Source organism: Crocodylus siamensis, chromosome 4, assembly GCF_052110815.1.
Source record: "Crocodylus siamensis isolate JL-2025a chromosome 4, ASM5211081v1, whole genome shotgun sequence".
NCBI classification, from domain to species: Eukaryota; Metazoa; Chordata; order Crocodylia; family Crocodylidae; genus Crocodylus; species Crocodylus siamensis.
Genome location: NC_143398.1, coordinates 183,548,318 through 183,574,938, shown reverse-complemented (window position 1 = coordinate 183,574,938; position 26,621 = coordinate 183,548,318). Strand labels below are relative to the sequence as shown.

The following is a 26,621-nucleotide window of genomic DNA, read 5'->3' as shown; positions in this document are numbered from 1 at the left end:
TTACAAGATAAGAAACTGACAGCTAGAACCTCTTTTCAGATTTTATAAATCCTTTGACACTGGCCCCAGACACTGAATTAGAAGGAGAATGGGATATAACAAGACATGAGCAGCTTGGTGTCAATCAAATAGGAAGTAACCCAAGTTCTTTTCTTATTGAAGCTGATTATCTGTGACAGTAAATATATGGATTATTTTTCTAGATAGCCAGTTTTTGCATTCAGATTACTATGCGTTCCCATATATAACCAATCATCTTGCACGTTCAGTCAATATGGCTTTCTAAAATAAGAGAGGGAGTAAAACAATAATAAAAATAAAGTTTGCATTAAAAAGAACAGTGAAAAGTCCACAATAGCTTATCCTCACAGAATGGGAGATACCTTCAGCAGTTAGCTAAGGGAAGGATTGAGAGAGACCCATAGCAGAAATCTGGTTTTACCACTGGAAACATAAGAACAAAGAGCAAGCAGATTTGGCTAGGTTTTTGTGAATCCCAGTATCTATACATTGGGTATAGTCACCTAAAAAGGTCCCCTGCTTTGCCATTTTTTCAGAAGAGGCCTGTTAAACTGAGCTGTTGCCTATCTGTACATGGACTTAGGTGCTTATATGGCCTTTTTTACAAAACATTGAGGTTCACATGATGTCCTTAGCCCAAATTTCTCCTCCTTACACTGTTATGTGATGCAGTAATTGGTTGTCACTCTCCACCCCAAAGTGCAGTGGAGATTGGTGGGTAGTACGAACAGTGTATTGTTTAAGAAATATTTAACCAGTTTGAATCATTCCATTAGAAGTGCTATAAAATATGTACTATTGCACTTTATTGTTCTGCAGTTAGTAAACTTAAATGGAGAAAAAATAAAAGGAAGTGGATGTAGGAACGAACTACTTGGCTGGTGCTGGTTATTGATTGAAACCTAATGTGAAAACTTATCTCCTGCCTGAGTTTCCTAATAAACACCACCAGATCATTTGCCTTCCTGTTACTTTGCTGAATTCCTCTTTTGTCTCCATTCACACAGTTACACCTATTCACTGTCACAGAGAATGCTACAGGGGTTGATTTTTTGTCACCTCTTATCCAGCTTACATAGGGAGCCACATGAAGTAATAGAGAGGAAATCTGTGCTGCAGTAGATTTGGAGTGCTGATGGTACTCAGCTCTGTGTTTCTATCACATCCGACTCAAGTAGTACAATAGAACAAATAAATAAGTATTCAACTTGGGGAATGGAGGAGGGAGAGCTGATGGTAGAAGCCTGAAAGCAGGTTAGTGTTGGAACTAACCAGAAAAACTGTCAAGGATGACTTTTGCAGCCCTGGTTAAAAAAGTGCATCTGTGATTTTGACCAGGGTTCATAACATTGCTGTTTAAGTAGACACAGAACTTCTAGGAGGGAAAAGAAAGGAAATTCTTAGAACAGTTCCCTTGAGAGGTCTTACATGTTGAAATTAATTTCCCTTTTTGCTCTGCCACAGCTTAGATTTGGTAGCCTTTGAGTATGTCGTAAAGCCTATCTTTTTCAGAAGTTATGAGGATCTTGGATATCTACAAGCAAGTGAGATTCAGCCTAAAGGATGGGCACAGTCCATAGTGGCGATAGCCAGCACCTGTCTTTGGATGAGGCATTCTAAATCTCACAGGATTAGTTCCCATATTCTCTTTCTGAAATAAACTATGAGTCAGGCTTTTGTATTTAAGGGCAGTTTGCAACTACTGTGCATAGATTTTGATAGACATAGAAACATAGAGCTGGAAGGGACCTCACAAGGTAATCTAATTCAGCCTCCTGCTCCAGGGGCATCCCTGACTAAACCGTCCAAGCCACATGTCTAACCTGCTCTTGAAAACTTTCAAGAATGGAGATTCAATAATTTCCATAGCTAGCCTGGTCAAATTCTTGACCATCCTCATAGTAAAAAAGTATCTCCTAATCTACAACCTACATTTTCTGTATTGAATCTTGAAGCCATTGCTCCTAGTCCTGTCCCCTACTGCCACAGAGAATAATCTATTCCCATCATTTCTGTAATAGCCCTTAAATTATTTGATGATTTGTTATTAAATTATCTGTGAGTCTTTTCTTCTCCAGACTAAACACTAATTTTTTCAGCGTTTCCTCGTAAGTGTTACCTCTGGCCCCAATCTTTTTTTTGCAACAAGAACATGCCGTTGGCTTCATGTTCAGCTTATTGTCTGCTGTATCCTTCAGATGTTTCTCTGCAATACTGTAGCCTAGCCAGTTTTTTTTTTCCCAGTCTGTATTTGTACATGCAGTTATTCCTTCCCAAGGACTTTGCAGGACTTCAAACTTGTCCTTGTTGAATTTCATGTGGTTGATTGCAAACCGTTTCTCCAGGTCATTTTGGATCTTAGTCCTACCGTCAAGAGTCTCTACATCTCCACCCAACTTGGTGTCATCTACAGGTGTGCACTCAATCCCATCATCCACAGCGTTAATGAGGATATAGAACAGTACCAGACCCAGGACAGACCCCTGGGGGATCTTGAGACCTCCTCCCAACTAGACAGCAAGTCACTGATGAATACTCATTGAGCGTGATGATCCAGTTATTTATCTATCTGTAATACTTTCATGTAGTCTGTATTTCCTTAGCATGTTAGTGAGAATGGTATGGAAGACAGTGTCAAAAGCTTTGCTCAAGTCAAAGTCGATCAATCCATTGCTCTCTCCCTATCCCCAGAGCCTGTCACCTTATCATAGAAGGAAATGAGCTTGGTCAGGCATGACCTGCTCTTGGTGACTCCATGCTGATTATTTCTTATCACCATGTTCTCCTCCAGGTGCTTCAAAATAAGAGTCTTTGCAGACCAGCTCCATGATCTTTCCAGATACAGACCAGGCTGACTGGTTTATAAATCCATTGTATCTTCCTTCTTTTCTTTTATAAAGATGGGCACCATATTTGCCCTGTTCCAATCTGGGACCTCACATGACCTCTACAAGTTCTCAAAAAGGATAGCCAATGGCTCTGAAATTAACTTACCCAATTCCTTGATTACCTTATGGACAGTCACTGGTCAGGGATGATCTAGGCATAGTTCTGCCTATTTTCTACCATGAGCATTTCCCATGCTTCTGGGGCTTTGCTGGTTGCTTCTGCCCCTTTCCCTTTACTCCCCCCCAACTTTTTTTTTTTCTGCTGTATGTGTCAAGGTGTTTTTAAGCCCCCCCAGAGGCATTGGGTGTTGGTTACAACTGAGGCTGGGTACTTCAACTGGGGTGTGCAGATTCTCCTGCTAGGAGCAAAGCTGGAGGTTCCTGACTAAAGGGTCTTGCCCCTCTGCTCAGGGTCAGACCAATTGCCATATATGGGGTCAGGAAGGAATTTTACCCCATGATCAGATTGATATGGACTGTGGGGTTTTCTGCCTTCCTCGATAGCAGAGGGTATGGCTCTACCCAGGATCTCTTGAGCATATATTGACAATGGTTTATAGAAGCAGGACATTGGCTGCCATGGTTCCCTTGCTTTACCTGTGACAGGTTAGGGTGTTAGGTCTGTGTTGTGTCAGGGTGGAGGGCAGTCTTACGTAGAGGTTAAATTATGGCTGTATGGGATAGTTTGGATAGGGATAATCCTGTCCTAGGCAGGGGGGTTGACCTAGATGACCTCTGGAGGTCCCCGTCCAGCCTTACTTCTCTATGACTGTTGAACTTAATTTAAGACATTACTTGTTCTGATACTGGCAAATGAATGACACATTTATCACTTTTTTTTTAATTCTAAAATCTTTATAGGCAACAGTTTGTAGCTGCAGAGGCACTTTCAGGCTTGTTACTCTCTATCTCAGCTCTTCTGTAAGCCCCATTTATGTAGAATCTGAAAGTTTTCCAGAAATATTCTTTATAGTGTACAAAAATAGGTTAGAAGTGGAAACCTGTCTAGAAAATTGCAAGTTATTGCTGTGATTAGCTGTGCAATATGCAATAAAATTGTGGCTGTTCCAATCTCATTCTTGTCTAGGTAATAAAACCTTTTTATATTTGGCATTGAAAGAAAATGTAACCGGCCAAGGAGTTCAGCAAATATTCAAAGATCTGTTAATGGCATGTAGAGAAAATATGTGTGACATGAGTTGAACTAGATGCAGTTTGCTTATATGGAATTGTAACTTTTTGTTTTTTTCCCCAACTAAAAGTTGGTGTTTATATAAGCTGTGGGATACCCTGGAGATGCACTTTCAAAACCTGAGTAGCAAAAGTCAGTAAGATGGGATGCTGTTGCTTTCAGATCAACAGACTGGACTTATCAACTGCCTATGTGGGTTCCAAGTTGTGCTGGTATGCCTAGAGAATACTCATTGCAAAATGAGCCTGACGTGCCTTTTAATCAGAAGAATCTATCTGACAGCTTGATTTCCTCCAGCATAAAGGTTTCCTGCTTTTTCCTATTCTGTAAATAACTAGTTGTGATGTACTAAAAAGAGACTTTTCATAGCTTGGAAATTGGTGTTGTTCTCTTATTTTGTAGTCTGGCTCTGGTGGCCCAGTTACATAGGAAACAGCCACTGGTTCCTTGTCATTCACTTCCACCCTACAAAGACGTTTGCTTTAATTTTCTAAACTGAAGGCAACTGTTTCTCCTTTAGGAAGCTCTGTAAAGAGAAAAACAACAATTCAGGAGTGATCTGTAGTTAAAAGTGCTGGAGCAGGACTCAGGAGACCTGGGTTTAGTTTTTATCTCTGCCACAAATTGTGTGTGTTGCTGTTGGAGTTAGGTATATAACTGCCCTATGTTCCTTAAAGTATTTTCTTCTTGTTCTTACTCTGCCTCACATTTTTCCAAGCTGGGAAATAACACCACTCCCTTTCTTTCCCCTTTGTCTTTTTTCTATGTGAGGTCCAACCCAGCATTCATTGTTCTCTTTACATTTGTAAGAGGCCTCTTATTCTCTCTAGTAGAAGATAGTTTTCTAGGGGAAAAAATAGAAAACAGGCTTTGCTGTATAGAGATCTACTTCAGTGCTCACAAAGGCTTTCTCGTTTTCACAGAGTTGATAAATTTTCTACAAGGAAATTACATAGTCATTCAACTCATCATACTGCCTACACTTTTTTGATATACCAGATGTCTTTAGGAGGGAAGGGGCATTTACTAAATTACTTGACAAGGATGCATTGAAACTTGCCTTTGTCTTTGCTCCCTGTTTTTCTCATATAATAAGGCCAGTTTTTCTCATATACTAAAAGTCTCCAGGAGAAAACATTCTATTTTGCAGAAATGGTATAGCGTATCTGCTGTATAGGACAGTTTAGCCTTTTTGCTAAGCGACTCAATGGCCACATCCAGATGAGCAGGGCTCATGCGATACGTGGCACTGCACTGCGAACAGCACCACGTACTGCACATGCAGCTGTTCTCCAAGCTGCAAGGGAGTAGTGGGGGGGGGGATGGAGAGGGGGGTTGACCCCTGGATATCCAGGAGTCAAAAAAACCCTGGCAAAAATAAAGCAGAGTGGCGCGAGCAGGAGCACCACCTGCTGCTCAAAACCAGAGGCTGGCCAACTGAAGCCACACTCCGGCTGCCAGCCAGGCTCCAAGTGGCAGGATCACAGCTGCTGCAGCTCCAGGAGGCCCCAGGTAAGGCTGCTGAGGCCATCTCAGTGCTGGCCCCAGCCTTCCCTACCCCACCTGGGGTAACCTGCCACACACTAGAGGGCATGTGCCACAGGTGTTTCCCAGGGACAATTAGCAGTGGCACAAGGTATGCTGCCACTAGTTGTCCCTGGGGAACCAAATATCCATGTTCGTGTGGATGTGGCCAATCAGGGCCTCTTTTCAGGGGAATGCTGAATTCAGCCATTTCCACTTGAAATTCCTGCACTCTAGTTCTGGTGTTTGTACTGCTGCTGGCATTGGCTTTCCTGTACTCCCCTTATTCTTCAAAGGCCTTAGTCTCCAGTCATTGACTTCATGGAAACTTTTTGAGTATACTACTGACTTTTCCATAGTGATTCTTTCCTGTCCTTTTCTGTAAATGAACATTTTGTATATGATGGGTCAACTGACAGATCTCTCTCAAGGGCATACTGAATTGGGAAGTCAATGAAGCTATACCAATGTGAGGAGAAAAGGGTTGAGAAAAATCGCGGCCTGTTTTTATTGTTACGCAATGTGGTATCAAGTTTAGGATCACAGTGAGCTCATTCTGCACTAGGAAGCTGAATTGTTGTACCTTGTTTTCTGGAACAGGGACATTTGAATCCATGCATGTTTCATTGCAGACCAGATGGAACTATCTCCATCGTGGTTTCAGGAGGTGTGATTAGGATTTACTGGAGCAACTGTTCAGTTTCCTGTTTACCAAACTGGCTTCTAGCTAAGTTCAGATTTGAACAACTACCAGATGTGTAGAGTGTGGGGGAGTGAGGGGATGTGAATGTAGACATGTGTTCAGAGCATTGATAGAAGATTTTACTGTTTCTAGATTTCACTCTATCTGTTTATAAATCCACAGAATCCAGAGCATAGCTGCTCTGATTGTGGGCCAAAGTGACAACCAGAGACAGGCCTGCACTGGGAGTGCTGTGAGGCTATACTGTGCTTTGTTTTTTGTATAAATCACTCTGCCTCATATTATTAATATTATAGTCCTGCCAAGACAACAGCAGGGCCCAGTCATTCTCCATATAAAACTCCAGTCCCATTGACTTCTGTGAGATTCCTCACAGAATGATGAGGAGGAGCATTTTGCATTTGAAAGCTTGTCTAGCTTTGTTCCAACTGTGTAGTTGGTCCCATAAAAGATATCACCCCAAACAATTCCATTCCTCATATTAGTAAGATGAGCCAGACATGACCCAGAAAGAAAGCCAAATTCCATGCTGCCATTTTTTTAATCTTGAAGTCCCAATACCCTATTCAGTGCCAAGACTTACACTTAGAGATAGATGACTGATTATATTGCAAAACTTTCCACTTGTCCCTCAAGTGACCTACCTGGACCCAGTTGTGGTATCAGACCTACTTTTCATCACTGTCCCTAAAGCCAAAACCAAAACCCTCTGCATTCCCCCACACTGAATACTTAATATTGATAATGATCAATAAACAGTAGAATGAATAACAAGTGAGAGTAACCCTTGGGAAGAGAGACCAAAGCTACATACAGGAGTACCATAAGCTACATACAGGAGTACCATCTGTTGTGGAGCTCACTGCAGTGCTGTTACATCACTAAACACTGCACTGGTGTTAAATGTACCTCTGACCCTCTGTCAGCTCTTTCCCAGTTAAAAGCATAGATGGAGAGTGCATGGCAGAGGGGCACGGGAGCTGTGTCTCCACAGGGAGAGGCCAGGAATTCTGTAGGAAGTGGGAAGGGAACTGACGTTGGACCTACCCTAACTTCTAGCTCCTACAAACGCTGGTGGACAGGTAGAATAAATCCTTCAGCCACTAACTTTTTGGGCAATGTTCTGTATATAAAAACTGACTAATTCCTTCATTACTTAAAAACAAAAGGAGCAGTTCCTACATAGACATAAATACATTTTGTAGCAAACTACACTGAGAAATTAATCATGTCAACATGGCTATTAGGAGGGTGCATTTGTGTCATGAAAAAAGAGAAAATGTTAGGTAACTTGAGTATCATTGCACCCACCGTTTTTTCCCCCCTGCAGTTTAATCAGAGGTACCAGCATATAAATTCAGAAGGGCAGACTAGCCAATAATGTCATCATATTAAATTGGTTACTACTGGCTGATGTCTGGGTTTGTTTCTAGTTACTTTATCTTCTTTTCATTCAGTATTTCACTTTAGTAATTCCAAAACTGCCAGAAAGAGTGTTTCGAACCCTTTTGTATAATAGTATGTATTAGCATAAAATTATCTTTTTAATTCTCCTGTACATTATAGTTTTATCTTGAATTAAACCATATTTTTTCTTTTTTTCCTTTTTAGCATCATAGACAAAGAAGTGTCATTAATGGCAGAAATTGATAAAGTTAAAGAAGAAGCCAGTAAGTATAAAACATAATGGGGAGCTTGTGTGTTTTGGAACAGTTGAGATAATGGGTTTTTTTTTATTTCTGCAGAAAAATGATATAGTACAGCATTTATTCAAATAAAGACAACATTGATTATAAGATGACACCCCCCTGCCCCCAGTAATTAGATTCTATATATGCAAAATGTATAAGTTTGTTATAGTTTTCCAGGTATAGAATCTAATTACTGTTTTGGAGGTTTCCCTTGAATTTTCCCCTTCCTACTGCTACAGGAGGGGAAATAAATGTGGGGAGTCAGGTAGCCCCTGTGCTCTCTGCTTCCCCTCGGCAGCCACTTCTTGTATCAGACTCTGCTCTTCATGAGCACACAGAAATGAAAAGCAATTTTAAAAACAATGACCTTGAAATTAAACATGCCTATGGCAATTTGCATATAGAACTTTTTTTTTTTTTTTAACTGCTGCAAGTTATAGCACAGGTACTCGATAAACACACTTTTAGGCAGCATTTTGGTACCTACTTATATATAGTACAAACTGGACATGTCTACACAAGATGTTTACTGTAGAGCTGACTAATTAGCTCTGCAGTAAAACATCACCATCTACATGTGCAGTAAACTAACTTCGCCATACAATAGTACTGCCAGACACAAGTACTATCCTACAGCAGATTTATTTACTACACCGTCATGTACGTGTAGATGCTGATAGGGCTGGCTAGAGCACAAGGATGCTACAATGTGGGGCTGTCTTCCAACAAGCCCCACTCTACAGTACCTTCGTGCCCCAGCCAGCCCCTCCACAGCACGCTGAGCCAGGTTGGAGCAGCCCCGGGCTGGCAGGCTAACCCCCCAGGGTTCCCCTTCCAGCTGGGGCTGCACCGCCCTGGCTCAGCATGTTTGGTCTTGGGCACATATGCAAATGTGGCACCCAGCAGTAATGAACTCCAGCACAGACTATACCAGCATTGATTACATCACATTCATTGTATGTATAGATGTGCTCACTGTGCATGAAATTAGTCCAAAGCCAAAGACTTGGAAGTTACCATATAGTTTATTGGACTGGCCCCTAGCAGAATCAACAGCATTTCAAGCCATGGTGACCCCACAGTTCAGAACTGCTTAGTTTGTGTGTTTAGTGCAGGTACCCCCCACAAAAGGTCCATGGGCTAATTGGCCCCCATTCATGACTCGAACCATATCTTTTATTCAGATGGGCTACAGTAACCTAGCCTTGTGGTAGGTTCCCATCAGCATGCAGCCCAACACATGTTTTATAGTCCTGCTTAGTGTTGGCTGCATTTAATCAACTTCATAGCTGGTTTGCATTGGTGAACACATGCTAGTTTTTTAGTAGTTTAATGATAGACAGTGTATTTAATGAGGTTACTTTGTATGTGATTATAAGATGAGGGGCTTTTTTCCCCCATGCCAATTTGGGGGTGAAAACCTTGTCTTGTATTCAAGCGAATATGGTAAATCAATTCAGTTAGTAGTAATACAGCATCATTCATAGTATGCAAGATCAGTTGTTTTGCACTGCTGCCTGAACAGTTTCTGTCTATAAGAAATGTTCGACAAAGTTTTATAGTCTTGTTTCCCTGTAAATTCAGCTAGCATGTTATCATGCAATAGTCTATAATGTAGATATGTCAGAGTCCAGAGTTAGCTATGAAGTTTCTTTAGCACAGGTCTTTGATTGTTCCACATAACCGTGAAACCACTCTTTTGCTTTGTAACTCATTCTCCTTTCCATATACTTGGGTGGGATCACAGAAGACTCTGCAGAGTATTTTTCATTCATATGGCACCTGTCATTCTAAAGGACCCAAGACATTTTATAGCCAAAACACTAAGTCCAACAAACCTATAATGTGTGGATGACCCACGGATGACTGGGGAGGGCACAGTTTGAGGGTGGTGGCGGCAGGGTGGCAAGCGGCAATTGCACACACAAGCCAGCGGCAGCACTGGGGTGAGGGGTGGGGATGGCGAACAGTGGATGCCTGCAGAAGCCAGTGGCAGCAAGGTGAGTGGCAACCCCCAGCAGAGGGCGGCGGCAGCCAATTTTAGGGAGGGCACCTATGCAGTCACCACTGATGCCAATAGCTGGCTTACAGGACTGGATTCTACACAGTGTAAACACATTGCATTGTAGAACAAGCAACTAACCAGCATCACACACAGGATTGTAAAGGAGAGATAAATGTTGGATAAGCAAAGGCAAAAGCATTTTTTTGAAGATTTTGATAGGATTTGTAAGGGCTCTGGGGAATCGTAGTTTTTAAATTGTAGTTTTTAAAATATGGTTCTCTTCTGAAAAGCAATTGTGAAATGGTGTCTTCTTATTCAACAGACCTGCCTCCTGTGCATATTCTGAAAAGTCTACAGATTTTGATGAGAAAAATATTTTTTGTTGCCTCTATCTCTGACTAGTATGCAGAGCCAACACATGTAAGAGGGGGAGAGCTGGAATCTCCTTCAAGTACTTGCCTACATAAACACTCTCACTTCTGGGTGTGTCCCATACTCTGAGCTGCTATTAGACACATTTTGCTTTACCAATATGCCTAATGGCTGTGTCCAGACAAGTGTGGCTGTGGAATATGTGGCACCACATACCGCACATTCTCGTGTTTCCCACGCTACTGACTTGCAGTGTGGGGGGGGTTTAACCCCGGGAAATTCTAGAGTCAAAAAAAGCTGCACAAAGAAAAAGCAGGGCAGCACACATGGCTGCAGTGCACACCGCCCAAAATGAGAGCCTGGCCTGCTAGGATCATGCTCCAGCTGCTGGCTGGCTCCAAGCTGCAGGAGTGCCACAGTTGCAACTTCCCCAGCCCCCAGGACTCCAGGTAAGTTGTTGGTCCCAGCCTTCCCTACCCCACCTGGGTAACTTGCTGTGGGCCAGAGGGTGCATGGCACGGGTGTTCCCCAGGGACAAAGTGTGTTGCTGCTTCTTGTCTCTGGGGAACCAACTATCCACACTTGTCTGGATGCAGCCAATGTGCCCTTAATGGAAGAGGCAACAAAAATATTTTTATCGTCAGAATCTGTAGATGCATGTACAGATTCAGAATATAATCAAAATCTGTAGATGCATCTGGAGGTAGATCTGCATTTGGGAAGCAGATCTGCTAAATAAAAAGACACTGTATTCACAGTCGCTTTTCAGAAGAGAACCATATTTTAAAAACTGAGATTCTGCCATTTCACAGAGTCCTTCTCTTCCTTGTGCCCTCTAAAACATGGGGATAAAAGTGTATACTTCCTTGGTTTCTCTCAACTGCCTGGCTAGAGATGGAGCAGTCTTTTCTTTCTGTTCCTTGTAGCACCGACCCATCCTGGTCTATTTACCCCTCTCAGCATCATCACTATCTTGGAAAAAATTTTCTGAAATTTTTTTTACCCCTCTATTCTTTTTCTGTTTTCTTTGAACAGGTTAAACTGTAGGTCTTAAGCTCTGACTTGTCACCCTTTTCCCCTGCCCTCACCTGTAGTGGTGCCAAGCCACAAATCACTGCCATGTTGTAGACAACAGTTCTGAAAATAATAATAATTATAAAACTAATATTTTTTCAGTGGAACAGATACTTTCCCTACACTTAGATAATGGCTTTGCCCAAAGCCCATCATTTTTCAGGCTTCAGACTGTGTCCTTCATGCAACAGCCTCATTCTTCCAATAGCCATACAAAATATCTTTTTTGTTTAGGAAGAGAACATATCCCTGAAATTTGCTCTGTTTGCCATTTATTTGAATCTGGAATGCGCAAGGCAAAAGAACAAGTTTCAGTGATTTCTCCTCATTAAATCCCTGAGTTTCATGTCAGACCCAAAATTGAAGAGTTTGGCTCAGCACTGTACTCCACCTAGCACCATGAAGGCCATCTTTGCACTCAATGCTGAAGGGACTAACAACACATACAGACTTGTTCAAAACCTAGAAGCAGCTTACAAACCAGAGACAGTGTAAGTTGCTCTCTTTGTTGCAGAATCCAGGCATGATAATCCTTTACCTCCTAAGAACTGTAGTGAAGGAAAGAAAAACATGGAGCCTTGGTCTGAAAGAGTGACAGCAGAGACCCATGTTGACATGGGAACACAGACACCAACACTGCAGTCAACCCCAAGACTTGTTGGCATTGCAGAATTATAGCAAAGGCATAGAAGGACCTGGAACCTGACATGTCAGCAAGTTGGGGTGTAAGACTCCAAAGAAGCATGAGTTATGTTCTGCCTCCCTTAGAGCTGATTCTCCAGCTCTCCTGTCGGGGATATACCAGTGCTGATGGACTTACCAGCATCTGATCTACCTATACTGGTGATTCTCAAGTGGGGTTAGGAGTGCTGCAAGACCCTTTCAAGGGTGTGGTGCCAGCTACACCCCCACCACAGCCAGGTGAAACTGCCCCACCTGCCTCTGTATCCAAGAGACGCACGCAAGGCCAGACCAGGAAGGCATGGCTTCTTCACTACCTCTGGCAGAACCTCCTTGCCCCTTGGCAGCAATCAAGTCTGCCTCATAGAGCCACACTATCTTCTACAGCCAGATTACCTCTTATCTCTGCCATTGAGGTAAGGATACACGTAGAAAAAGAACAGTAGCATTCCAAGCAGTTAACAAACTAGGTGCTGTGGGGCAGTGGCTACTGGTCTACCCTCCCATGCCAATATGGTCACTCAGCAGCCTTCAACTCAGAGAGACTATAATCAGTGTCCCCAGCTTATCCCAAGAGACACTTTGGATTCTGCCTGAATTGCCATGAGTGGTTGAGTACAAAGTCTGGAACAGGAGATTCCCTAAATCCCTCTTCCTCTGAGGTGGTTGCAATCCAGTCTGTGTGCTATCCATCAGAGAACATAGTGGGTTTATAAGAATTAATGAGGCCAGTTGCTTATGCTGTCAGACTCTCACTGGAGAGAGGTGTCAGAGGAGTTACTCTCCCCGGTGAACAAATTGAATTTTATTAGTAGATGTTTAGGATTATGAATCCAAAAAATGACAAAGCCAGTATGGAAATACAAATCGCCCAAGTGAAGGACTAACATTAGAGGAATGGGGGTGAGGAGGGGAATGCAACTAGGTTACAGAAAATACAATGTTAGCCAACTAACCCGGGGGTGGGGGAAAGGGAGGGAGGGGATTTGCGACACTGAGAGCGAAAGAAGATAGATACACACAAAACCATACAATGGTCTGCAATGGTGGAGGAAGTAGGTCGAACAAAGTGTCTCGGTCCATATAGAGTCTCATCGCGGGGGTCCTCTTCAGGTGGAGCGGGATGTTCCATTGCTGAAGAATCCTCTCAAAGTGAAGTCCATCTGGTGCAGAGCGGGGTTCAGGTGGTCCCCTCTGGGTCCGGTCCGGCAGCGGTTCATCTGGTGGGGTCAGAGTACTGGTGGTGGCCCATGATGTGCTCCATGTAGATGTTGTGGGACCAGCAGATGGTATTGGACACCATGAGGCAGTGCATCAGCTTGGTGTAGCAGCAGGAGACCTAGCAGGCACGCAGCACGCTCTCGTTGCTGGGGTCCCAGGCTCCGAGCATTCCCACGATGAGCGCATTGACCATCACGTCGTAGCTGCGGCCACTCAGGATGTCGACCGGCAGGATGTACTTCTTCCACTTGCAAGCCCAGGCGTCGGTGAAGGCTTGGTGCTGGTTCTTGAAGGGGATGGTCACGTCCATGATCATGACCTTCTTGGCCCCTTTGTTGGTGATCATGATGTCAGGTCACATCTGGCTCTTGCAGCCCAGGACAGTACAGTTCACAGAGATCTCCCCTGCTGCGGCTGGGATGGCCCTCACCAAGTGGTCCTAGACAGCATTGTGGTGGAGCTGCCAGGCTTTGGCGTGTAGCCTGCAGCTGCACAGCACATGGGGGAGAGTCTCTACCATGTGACCACACTGTCAGCACCTCTTGTCCGGGTGGCCAAAACGGACAGTCCCATTCAGAGGCAGGCAATTGAGGCAGGAACAGTGGAGGAAGCGCCAGTCATGAAGTAGGTGAAGCTCTGATTGGGCATGAAGTGGTTGCTGGAGTCCCACTTTGAGGTGATGTCAAAGACCTTGCCGTGGTCAAGTTTGGCCCTCAGGTCACCGGCGTACTTGTTTCGGATGGTTTTCTTCAGGAACCACTCCAGGAAGGTCCTCATGTGGGGCATCACAGTGACACAGTCAGCAGGCGGGGCTAGTTGCAGGGACACTCCCAGCTGCCGGCACTCCTCGGTCCAGGTCCAGTCATAGCTGATGCGCTTCCCAAGATGGTACATGGCATTGCGGGCTCAGCTCCACAGCGAGGCAAAGTCCCCGCCTTCTCTGCTGAACTCGCCCTCCAGTGAACCACTGAGGAAGGTGGACAAGTCACGTCTGGTTGGCTGTCTCACGATCCTCTTGCAGTGGGTCTCCTTGAGGGCACTGGAAGTGATGATACTTACCATGGGGTCCGAGCAGGTCAGGAGGCAGAAGGCATGGGTGAGCACCGCTATGTCACAGAGGTCTCCCATGCGGGGGACGTTGGCACCTCCCTCCTAGTAGGGGATGTGCAGAATCTCATTGCTGGCCCTTAGTGGCATGTGCAGCCACTTTTTCAGCAGCTGCCAGATCTTGGGATCCACCTTCTTGAGGGGGATCTTGGGGACTGCCAAGCCTCTTAGGACAAATGCAATGCTGGGGATGAGGAAGGTGTTCACCGCATCTGTCTTCTGCCAGGGGGCCGGCAGGGATGAGTCCAGCTTGTGGGTGTCCTGCACGATCCCATTAATGGTCTCTTCTGATGTCTGCTTAGCCCAGTGGCCGGTGGGTGTCCTCAGGTGGCAGTAGGCCTCGCCATCGCATAGGTGCCTCATTGCCTGGCCCTGGATTGTGAGGGTGGAGTCCAGGACGTGGCTCTTCTGCCTGCCGTCAATGTGCAGGGAGGCACATTTGGCAATGTTGAAGCGCAGGCCTGTCCACCTGACCACCTTGGACATCACATCCAGCATCTGCTGCAGCTGGGTGGCATTGAGGGCGAGGAAAACGAGGTAGTAGCCGTAGGCCAGGACGCTCAACTTCTGGCCATACAGGTCAAGCCCACCAGGGCTGCCTGCCATGGCTCAAAGGAGTGGTTCCTTGGCTAGGTTGAAGATGGGGCTGAGGGGGCAGCCCTGTCTCACCCCCGACCAGATGGGGATCTCTGCGGTCTATCTGTTGGTGGCGCAGATGGTCATGGTGCATCCGGGGTAGAGTTCTCCTACAGGACCCACAGAGCTAGTCCTGCCTGGGAACGAGGCATTCATGGGCCACATTAACTTAATTTGCAGTGTTTCCTAGGAGAGCTCTGCTAATGCAACTATGACAGACGTGTGGTTCTGGAGTTCAGGAGTGTACCCTATTCTTGAGGTCTTCTTTGAAGATGGAAATATGTCTGCAGCTGCTCAGTTACCCATAGAGACCAATGTAATCACCTGTACAGCATGCTCCTGCTTCCAATTAAGTCATTGGCAAAATTCCCATTAAATTCCTACTGTCAGTGGGGCAGGATCCAAGTCCTAAATGCATCAGTAAAGACAATTCGGAAATAAACAGTCCAGATCCCACTCAAGAAGGTGGATGCCAAGGCTTGTACTGTTTCTCATGGCTCTTGTAAGGCTGAAAACCTGTGAAGTGCTTTTAGATCTATGGGTAAAAGTTATTACAGAAATATAAGATGTTAATTAATACTAATCTTCATAACTTCCCATATAAAGGAGTATTTTACTAACAAGGATTATACCCTTTTCTCTATTTCCATATTTATACTATTACAATTATACTGTTTCTATAGGCACTGGGTCAGACTCCCAGATCTAGTCACTATAACTATGTATGAAAACATACATGCATGTGAACCACATGATAATGTGGGGTTTAAATGCATGGTTTGGGCACTCATTCTGGGAAATTTGGTCCTGAACCTGCAATACTGGCATTATTTAAAATAAAACTTCAGCAAGTAACAACGCATAGCCAAGAAGATCACTAAAAACACCTGTAATATACTGCTTGCTCATGTATCAGAGATTCAGTTGATGACAGAGTTGGAGGCTATATTCTTTCTTCTTTCAGGCAGAATTAAAGAACAGATAGGGAGCAAAGCAAAATGCTACCAGAGAACATAAATAGCACTTTATACTTTTAAAGGACTTACATGTGAGGATCACAATGCTCTTCAGAAATTTTAGTAGATTAAGTAATGTAAATTCACAGTCAGATATGGTAATGTTACTTTTGTTTTAAAGATGATATAACTAAAGCACAAAGAAGGGTAAGGAGCTTGCCAGGATCACTCAGGATATCTGTAATAAAATGAGGCAGAAAAACTAGGAGGCATTGAAGTTAATTGTAAATGGAATGACAGTTTAATCAGCTGAGGACCTCTCCAAGGTTACTTGACTACTGTTCCTGTGCTTTAACCAAAACACTACTGTTGTTATTCTTTTGCATTTATTGGGCTATTGTCTGCATCAGGGCTTTCCAACTTCTAAGTCCCTGAGAGCCACGCCAGCAGCGGCCTCACACTGCACAGGCAAGAGACATGAGTGACTGGGCTGCGTGCTGCATGGACACTTCCCCAGCTCCCTGCTGCATCATAGGCCCATATGGGCATCCTTCCCCATGCAGCCCTGATCACCCTCCCATCCACCTTGTGCACAACCTAGAACTGTCCTTCAGCTCCCTGTGCACCGTGCCACACTGCCCCATTCTCTCTGGAGGAGGCAGAAAGCAGCAGCTGGAGGAGGCAGAAAGCAGCAGTTGGAGGAGGCAGGGTGAACCCAGAGGCTCTGGATGCTGTTGCAGCCTGAATCATAGCAGGAACAGCAGCCAAGCAGGAGCCTGAGGGTCACAATTTAACCCCTCATGGGGGCTGCATGTGAGCTGCTAGTTGGACGGTTCCAATCTACATTTCAGGGTCTGCTGATGCATTAGCAGTAGCAATAGCACTAAGGCAGCTGGGTGCCCTGTTGAGGAATTAACTCTGCCATTCATTTTTCTGCCACCAGTTCCTTTGAACAACAAAAACCATCAGTAGGTGACAGAGCTGCATCTGCACTGAGTATTTTTTTCCACCTTTACCTGCCATAGCTTTGCCAGCAATATAGACAGGAGCTAAGATAGTACCTCCCCTCTCCTCTCATAAAGGCAAACCCACCATTTCCCATCTGCTGGGTGAGATATTGCATTTGTATAGACTTTTGTTGGTTAACTAACTGTAGAATTAATTAGCTAACAAAATATGCCACATTATATATTTCTAAACATTAAGATGGTGGGCCAAAGCTATTGCAGTTTATAGTAAGTCTCTTTTCATATGCAAAATATAAAATATTCAGCATTTGCTTATACAGGATGTATGAGGTGTATGGTGGTGTGCCTTTAATTAATAGAAGTCCTATGTATTTATAATACTACTTTGACATGTACAGCGGTATATGATTGTATTGCTGAAATAAAGTAAGATGATAATCTCTACTTGAAAGCAAAACCATAACTCCTGTGAATTAAACATAAACTATATATAAGTATACTTCTTTCACAAGGGAATAAAATGGTCCCATATAAGTAAAATATACTATGCACCCAGATATATTGTTATTGGCTCACACACCGCTGCTTTTTACATTTCAGCTGAGTCCTCTGTGCTTTTGGTGTTCAGAAATAAAGCATAGGAAATAGCTCAAAAAGCCTAGAGAGCGCCTGGTTGTCTAACTGGTGAAGAGCTGATTGAACCTTGATTTTCTAACAACATCTCAGTTTTGGATTGTCTTAACACTAGGCAATTAGGTTAAATGTACTGATTGGGCTTCTTATATAAAAAAAAATGTCATGTAGATAGAAATGCATTAGGTGTATGGTGCGCTATGTTGCATATCTTCTACCTGTTGATGTACAGTATTAATGTACAGAGAGTAATTAATTATAAAGTATTTATGTTTCTAGCACTGATGTGTTTTTCATTTTGTCTGGCAGTGGAAATCTTGAATGCTCGTCAGAAAAAAGCTGAAGAGCTGAAAAGACTGACAGACCTAGCAAGTCAGATGGCTGAGGCACAACTATCTGAACTACGGGCTGAAATTAAGGTTAGTCTGTGAAGCCCCTTCTTCCATTTGAATATGTTGCCTCTACATAGATACTGAGCATATGCTACCAACCTAAGTTTGGGTCCATGTTATAAATACATAGGCTCATAAGGCAGCTGGCCTTCTAGAGGCTTGGCAGGGGAGGACATATGATCAGAGCTTCCCACAGCACTTCCAATTAATAAGCTGAAGCCAACATGGAGGAAAAGTAGACTGCACCCCATTAAAAGGTGTTGCACTGGCTTTTGTGGTTTGTGTGGCTCAGTACTGTCAGTGCCAATATTATGTCTGCAAGCTTAAAGTCCAAATAAGAAACCCCCTTTATTCTGATGAATGTTGCAAGTTTCTCTTCTCAGGTATCAAACTGAACCTTCAGTCAGGTGCCTCTTCTACAGTGCCCTAAAGAACCAGCTCAGGCTGAAAATGACTGACAAAATATATCTTAGAAACACAGGTCTGTCATTAAGGGTGCAGATGTGGAGTCAGACTGATGGTGATTTGTCTTACAGAAGGAATTTAGACCATCCATCCAGTACAGGATCCAAAGCATCAAGCATTTTCAGATTATAGCCAGTGCCTATGTAAATGAACAAACAACTACCAGAACAGCACACAGCTGGGATAAGCCCTCTTTCTTGCTCTTTCTTTCTATCTGTGCCTTTCCCTTCTGGAGGCATACTTAATAGGAAGGGCTACAAGTTGAATCGTTATTCTATCATCTATCAGAGTTCATACCAAGGATTATCATTTCTCTCTTTGTTATCTGTTGCAAAGGAAGGAACAAAGGCACAGAACATTTTTCCCATCGCTCGCATTCTGGGAGCATCTCCATGAGATGTTGACTGTGGTGCTGACTAATTAAAATAATAGAATCATAGAAAATTAGGATTGGAAGGGACCTCAGGCGGTAATCCAGTCTAAACCCATGCTCAAAGCAGGACAGTCCCCAACTAGATCATTTCAGCCAGGGCTTTGTTCAACTGGACCTTAAAAACTTCCAAGAATGGAAATTATACCACCTTTCTAGGTAACTTGTTCCAGCACTTCACCACCCTCCTAGTGAGAGAGTTTTTCCTAATATCCAACCTAAACTTCCCTTGCTGCAAGTAGAGACCATTGTTCCTTGTTCTGCCACCACTGAGAACAGTTTAGCTCCATCCTCTGTCGAACCTCCCTTCAGGTAGTTGGAGGCTGCTATCAAATCCCCCCTCAGTCTTCTCTTCTGTGGACTAAATCAGTCGAGTTCCCTCATCCTTTTGTAAGACATGTGCCCCAGTCCCCTATTTTTGTTGACCTCTGCTGAACTCTTTCCAACTTGTCTACTTCCTTTCTGTAGTGGGCAGCCCAAAGCTGGACACAGTACTCCAGATGTGGCCTCCCCAGTGCAAAATAGAGAGGAAGAATCACTTCCCCAGATCTGCTGGCAACACTTCTACTGATGCAGCCCAGTATGCCATTAGCCTTCTTGGCAACAAGGGCACACATCTGACTCATATCCAGGGGAACATTGTGCTGCTAGGAGGGGATGGGATGGGCCAGACTGTGCTGGCTCTGTGCCGCACTGCGTAGGTCCTGGCCTTGCAGCTGGGAACTGCACGACGCCAGGAAGGGATGGGATGGGCTCAGCTGGCTCCAAGCTACACTGTGCGGGTCCTGGCCTTGCAGCTAGGAACCTCATGCTGCCAGGACAGGATATGCCAGGCTGCAAGGCTGGAATCCACACAGCATGGTACAACATGGAGCCATGTTGGCCTGGCCCAGCCTGCTATGGCCCATCCCAGCAGCACACAGGTCCCCACTTCATGGCCAGGACCCCCATCCCCCACCCATTCTTACCCGAATTTCAACTCTCGGATGATGGAGGGCTGGGGAACAGCCACAGGGTCACCAAGGCAGAAGCCTTTGCTAGCCAGAAGCTTCCAGTTTTTAGAAGCTTCTGGAGGTAGGAGTGGAGTGGGGTGGGTCAGGCTGGACTTGGGCTGGTTGCTCCTGTAGCTGATGGCTTGTGCTGCTGGCAGCTCCCATGCCTTGTTGGCTTTCAGACAGGCAGCCAGTAGCAGGCAATAATTGTCTACATTTTAAAGAGGCCCCATGGGCCAGATAGAATGGCCTGGCAGGCTGGATTTGGCCCATGGGCCATATTTTGCCCTCCTCTGGTGTAGCTTCATTCTCTTTGGAACCACCCTTCAGGTGGTTAAAAGCTGTTTTCCAATCCCCCATCAGTCTTCTTTTCTGCAGACTAAGTAAGCCCATTTCCCTCAGACTCTCCTCATAAATCATGTGTCCTAGGCCCCAAATTATTTTCATTGCCCTCTGCTGGACTATCTCCAAATTGTTCACATCCTTTCTATAGTGAGGGTCCCAAAACTGGACACAGTACTCCAGATGTGGCCTCACCAGTGAAGAATAGAGCAGAATAATTACTTCCCTCAATCTGCTGGTAATACTCCTACTAATGCAGCTCAGTATGCTATTAGCCTTTTTGGCTACAAGGGCACGCTGCAGACTCATATCCAGCTTATTGTCCATTGTAACCTCCAGGTCCTTTTCTGCAGAGCTGCTGCTTAGCCAGTCAGTCCCCAGCCTGTGGTAGTGCATGAGATTCTTCCATCCTAAGTGCAGGTCTTTGCACTTGTCCTCATGGGATTTCTTTTTGCGCAGTCCTCCAATTTGTCTATGTCTCTCTGAATCCTAGCCCTATCCTCCAGTGTATCTGCTATGCCCCCCAGCTTGGTATCATCCACAAACTTGCTTAGGGTGCAATCCATCCCATCTTCTAGATTATTAATGACTGTATTGAACAAAACCAACCCCAGGACTGACCCCAGGGGCACTTCACTTAATACCAGCTGCCAACTAGACACTGAGCCATTGATTACTACCCATTGAGCCCAACAATCCAGCCAGCTTTCTATCCACCTTACAGTCCATTCATCCAACTCATATTTCCTCAGCTTGCTTGCAAGAATGCTGTAGGACACAGTATCAAAAGGCTTGCTAAAATCAAAGCATATCACATCCACTCTTTTCCCCACATCCACAGAGCCAGTTATCTCATAGAAGGCAATCAGGTTGGTCAGACATGACTTGCCCTTGGTGAATCCATGCTGACTCTTCTTAATCACCTTCTCCTCCAAGTGCGTGGAAATGGATTCTTTGAGGACCTGCTGCATGATTTTTCCAGGGACTGAGGTACAGCTGACTGGTGCATAGTTCACTGGATTCTCCTTATCTTTCTTAAAGATGGGCATTATGTTTGCCCTTTTCTAATCATCTGGGACCTTCTCCGATTGCCACAGGTTTTCAAAGATAATGGCCAGTGGCTCTGCAGTCACACCAGCCAACTCTCTCACCACCCTCAGACGCATGCATCTAATCCCATGCACTTGTACACATTCAGCTTTTCTACATAGTCCCTAACCTGTTCTTTCACCACAGTTGGCTGCTCACCTTCTCCCAAAACTGTGCTGCCAGGTGCAGTGGTCTGGGAGCTGAACTACCTGTGAAGACTGAGGTAAAAAAGACATTAAATACTTCAGCCTTTTCCTCATCATCTGTCACTAGGTTGCCTCCCCCATTCAGTAAGGGACCCTGACCTTTCTCTTGTTGCTAACATACTTGTAGAAACCCTTCTTGTTACTCTTGGCATCCCTTGCTAGCTACAACCCCATTTGCGCTTCAGCCTTCCTGATTTCATCCCTGCATAACTGAGCAAAATTCTTATATTCCTCCCTAGTCATTTTTCCAAGCTTTCACTTCTTGTAAGCTTCCCTTTTTGTGTTTAAGTTCACCAAAGAGTCTTCTGCTAAGCCAGGCCGGTTGCCTGCCATATTTGCTATTCTTCCTGCACATTGGGATGGCTTGTTCCTGCACCCTCAGTAAGGGTTCTTTAAAGTACAGCCAGCTCTCCTGGACTCCTTTCCCCCTCAGACTGGTCTCCCAGGGGATCCTGCCCATCCCCTGAGGGAGCCAAAGTCTGCTTTTCTGAAGTCCAGGGTCCTTACTCTACTGTTCCCTGTCCTTCCTTTCCTCAGGATCCTGAACTCGATCATCTTGTGGTCACTGCTGCCCAAGTTGCCATCCACTTCTACATCCCTAACCAATTCTTCCCTGTTTGTGAGCTGCAGATCAAGAAGATCCGATCCTAGTTCTTCCCAGGAACAATAAACTCCTGTGCAAACTGTGCCAGATTTCATTTAGCCACACTAATTGTCCTGTGAGTGCATTCAAAAAATCTTTTGGGCGCTGAAATTTGTGGCTGACTGACCTAACAAATCATCAGGGCCATTTAGACCTAATTCTCATTTACCTTGAAGCCCTATGACACTGCTGTGGTAGTTTAAGGGGGCTTTCAAGTGGGTTCATATCACAGTGTAGTTTATACCTACTTCAAGGTCTTACACTGCCAGCACTTAATACAGGGTGAGAAAATACTCCTGTTTTACCTACTCAGATTCCACTCAGACAACCTGCCTATTCATGGCGCAACAGATGCCTGAGACTTTACAGTGATTTCAGGATAATGAACTCAGGATTTCAAGATAATGACTTTCCCCCCTCAAAATAATACTTTTGGGATTCTTTAAAATAGAAGTCAATGTTATTTGCACTATATTTTGTAGCACTTTGTGAGTGAACGCAAATATGATGAAGAACTGGGTAGGTCTGCCCGATTCACCTGTGACATAGAACAGCTGAAGACCCAAATTCAGCAATGCGGAGAAAGTAAGTTCTAGTGATTTTAACATTGTGTGAATGTAGTAAATATTTGACTTTTGTGTGCTAGACTCAATACTGCCATAGAGGGAGCAAGTCCACTGATTTCAAATATTTGTACTGGTTTTCGTAGGGACTGAATTTGACTTAAAGTGTTTGTCTTTCCAATCATCCTTGTACAGATTAGAAACTTGCCTCTATTTCCTGCTTTAAATGTTGTAGTCTCTCATGCAAAATTTGAACTCTTTTATTTCCTACTATGTTTCATAATGGCTTGTAGATTTTTTTTTTTAAACTTCAATAGTTTCTCCCACCATAAAAAATGAATAAATAATAAAAATTGGCTCAGCACTCATGAGCAAACAACAACATAATAATGAATCCATGTGTCCTGGTGGAGGGAGAATGCTTTCAGGAAGAGAACAATTTCCAGCTTCAGGTTTTGAAGGAGTTGTTATAAATAGCAAGAACAAAAATTAAAATCTGCCAGAATGAATCTCATGTTTACACGGCCTAAGGACTGTCTCCCTCGAGTCACAGTTTAATTCATTAGACCATAGGAATTGCTATTGCAGAACAGTGTGAGGGTCCATCTAACCCAGTATCCTGTCTCTGCTGCCAGCCAACTCAGGATGTTTTAAAGTAATGTCTAAGCCACTAATTAATACATGTAATTGTTCATATCACCTCATAGTAATTATCACATGCCCTAAAGCTTCAGGACTTGAAAGTTTTTAAATATGATCCTAGCCAGAGAAGCTGCAGCTCCTGTTGATATAAGCACATGTTCATTTTTTAAAATCTTACTGAACTGTTTGCTAAAATTACATCCAGCTGCAGTGAACTTCACAGGTTAATTATTTAGGGTGGCTAAGTAATGCATATAGGCATCTACTCTTCTTGAAGTCCATTCATCATTCCATAGGAGTCATGCCAGTGCAGTCTTTAGATGTACTGTTATTGACATGAGTAGGAACGCTGTGCATTTTAGTAGCTAGGCCAGTGATTCTCAGCTAGGGTGCCACAATAGCATTGGCTGCTGTGAAATTCTTTTAAGGGTGCTGTGCAACATTATGCCTGCTAAATGTGCAAACACCAACGCATGAGTCACAAAATAAACCCAGTCAGAAGGCAGAGATTTCAGATAGGAATCCACAGTGTCAAAACCATTCCGACCTGTTCTGGTCTTCCTGAGTTCTTTGCAAAAGAAAAATTGGTCTGTTATCTTTCCATGGTTTCTTTTGTGTGACAAAAACAGCATCCATATTTTTATCTTTGTGTGCTTTGGCATTTTATCAATTCGGGAGCTCTTGGCCATCAGAGACATTACCAGGGATCACTTTCCATAGTAAAATAATGAAATTAGTTTTTGAAATAGGGTGCCTCCAAATTCAGAAAAGTTATGGGGTGGGGGATCTTGAATTTGAACAGGTTAAGAACCACTGAATTAGGCACCACTCTGGCAGTCCGTACTGTGTTCTAACCTCACCTCTGCCCCTCACTTGCAGACTGACCTTGGGTAAGCGTTCTTAAAGTACAGCCAGCTCTCCTGGACTCCTTTCCCTCAGACTGGCCTCCCAGGGGGTCCTGCCCATCAGTTCCCTGAGGGAGTCAAAGTCTGCTTTTCTGAAGTCCAGGGTCCTTACTCTGCTGCTCTCCATCCTTCCTTTCCTTCTACTTCTAGTCTAGTTTCCTTCCTTCCAGTCTACTTCTCTGTGGACAAGCAGAAGAGGTAATTCAAAGTTTGGACAAAGGAAGGATGTTATGACTTTTTAGCATGAGAGAAGTGACAGGTAATCAGTGGGACTTACTGTACATTCACAGGTACGCTACATCAGGGTTGTGAAATGTCATGAGTTGAAATCACACTTCCAGTAATATTTTTGCAACATAGCTCATGTTTATTGTACTTGTTTTTAAATTGTCTTAAGGAAAGATGTATTTTCTGTCATTAGGCAAACAGCATGCTTCATGGTAGCAGCTAGATGCCCACACTGGTTTCTGCAGTAGCCTAGCCAGCCTGCTGTGGGGAGGACAGATAAGTAGAATTCAGTGATCTTATGCTCCCTGGGCATGAAAAAAAATACCTTTTGTTCACTGTCTTGCTTTGTACAGTTCAGTCATGTGGGTAATTGCATTATTTTTGCCGAGGGGAAATCTAGTGTGTGTGTGGGGGGGGGAAGTATGTTCTACTAGATGTTATGTCACTATAAGTGATTGAAAACTCCACAAAAACCACTAGGTTCTTAAGAAAACTTGACACCTTCCTTTGCTATCCTAGTGGAGTGACTCACATGAGAGAAAATATGACATCTAATAGCTGAGATCTCTCCTAATGCCTGGTTTCTTTTGCTTTTGAGGCATATGTTCAAACATAGTGTGTTCATGTTAAGAGAAAAGGGAACAATGATGTTTTCTGATTAGAAATCAAAGGCAGAGAAAGTCAGGAACAAAAGGTCTACCCACAACAGTCCTGGTGACCTTTGTGAGGTCTGCTCAGAGCTAAGACAGAAATAGACTGCTGAAGAATATATGAAAGTGCAGCAAGATGAGAAGTGCTGCTTTGGTTACACTTCAACTCCAGATCTGGAAGTGTTTTGAGATTCAACCTATATTAGAACCACAAAGAGAGACATGGCAAGAATAACAGAAACATGTTGAGATCAACAGTAATTCTTCAGGTAGTTGTCCAGCTACTTTGAGATATGTAGGTGGTAACCATACAGTTTCAGTGTGACAAATGTCCATTTCACATTTGGGCCTCTAGGCTGGCAGTCTTACTAAAGAGGACAGACTGGGTTATTTGTTTGCTTCTCAAGCTGGTCTTTGCAGCCCAAACTGTTTGGGCACTACATAGTTATTTGCATGGCTGTTACTCATGCTGTACCTTATCCATGGATAGAGAACCGCAGCCTCACAGGGTCCAGTTTCCATGACTGTCATATTAATTTAAATTTCTGGGCCAAAGTAAGGTCCAGGTAATACAGGTACAACTGCCATTGGCTTTGTGCAGCTCTGGGATTTACTGGTATCACACTCTCTACCTGTGTGCATTTCTCCCTTTGCTACCAGAAGACTTTAATTAAAACACTTTGACCCATCAAACTACAAGTATCTGACAGAACTGCAGTTTGAGAGGGAATCCTAAAGGAAATGTACAGTAAGTTTGCTCCACTTAACTGTATACAAGTTCACAGACTAAGAAGCAACAGAAACCAGAAATTATGTATCCATAGTTGTACTTTTATGGTTTCAAAAGAACAAGTTTAAGGATTAAAGTTACAAATCTTACTGGTCTGTCCTAGTCTTGTGCTGGTGACAGCCATCTGAAAAGTGGTGTTTCTGAGACTAGCAGTGTAATGGAAACACCCAAAGGAAGAGACTACTTTTCACTATTTAGTATAAGCAGCTTTAAAATAACTCAGTTTTTATACATGCTCAGTATTTATATTGACTTTTATTAGTAAATGTTTAGGATTGGGAGTCCAGAAAAAAGATGACAAAGCTAATATGGAAATACAGAGCGCCCAAGTAAGGGACTAACAATAGAGGGATGGGGGTGAGGAGGGGAGCGCAACTAGGTTACAGGAGATACAATGTTAGCCAACTAAGCCCGGGGGTGGGGGAAGGAGGAAGGGGAGGGAGGGGGTTCGCAACGCTGAGAGAAAGGAGATAGATGCATACAAACCCGTTACAATGGTCTGCAACAGTGGAGGAACTTATGTTTTAACCAGTGCTAAAATAATTCATAAACTGACTTCTAGTCTCTCCCTGCTAATATCACAAACAGCATAACCTCCTTCCAGCAAGACAG

General features: G+C 43.9%; 1 protein-coding gene across 4 annotated transcripts in view; it reads left to right on the top strand.

Annotated features, from left to right (window-relative positions):
- Positions 1 to 26,621, top strand: part of SPATS2L (spermatogenesis associated serine rich 2 like) — a 152,585-nt gene that overhangs the window by 122,053 nt on the left and 3,911 nt on the right. For all 4 annotated transcript variants that reach the window (XM_090045152.1, XM_090045150.1, XM_090045151.1 and 1 more), the window contains 3 exons: positions 7,940 to 7,998; positions 17,982 to 18,091; positions 22,714 to 22,816. In XM_090045152.1, the coding sequence (XP_089901278.1) occupies positions 7,940 to 7,998; positions 17,982 to 18,091; positions 22,714 to 22,816 (272 nt within the window). The remainder of the gene's footprint in view (positions 1 to 7,939; positions 7,999 to 17,981; positions 18,092 to 22,713; positions 22,817 to 26,621) is intronic.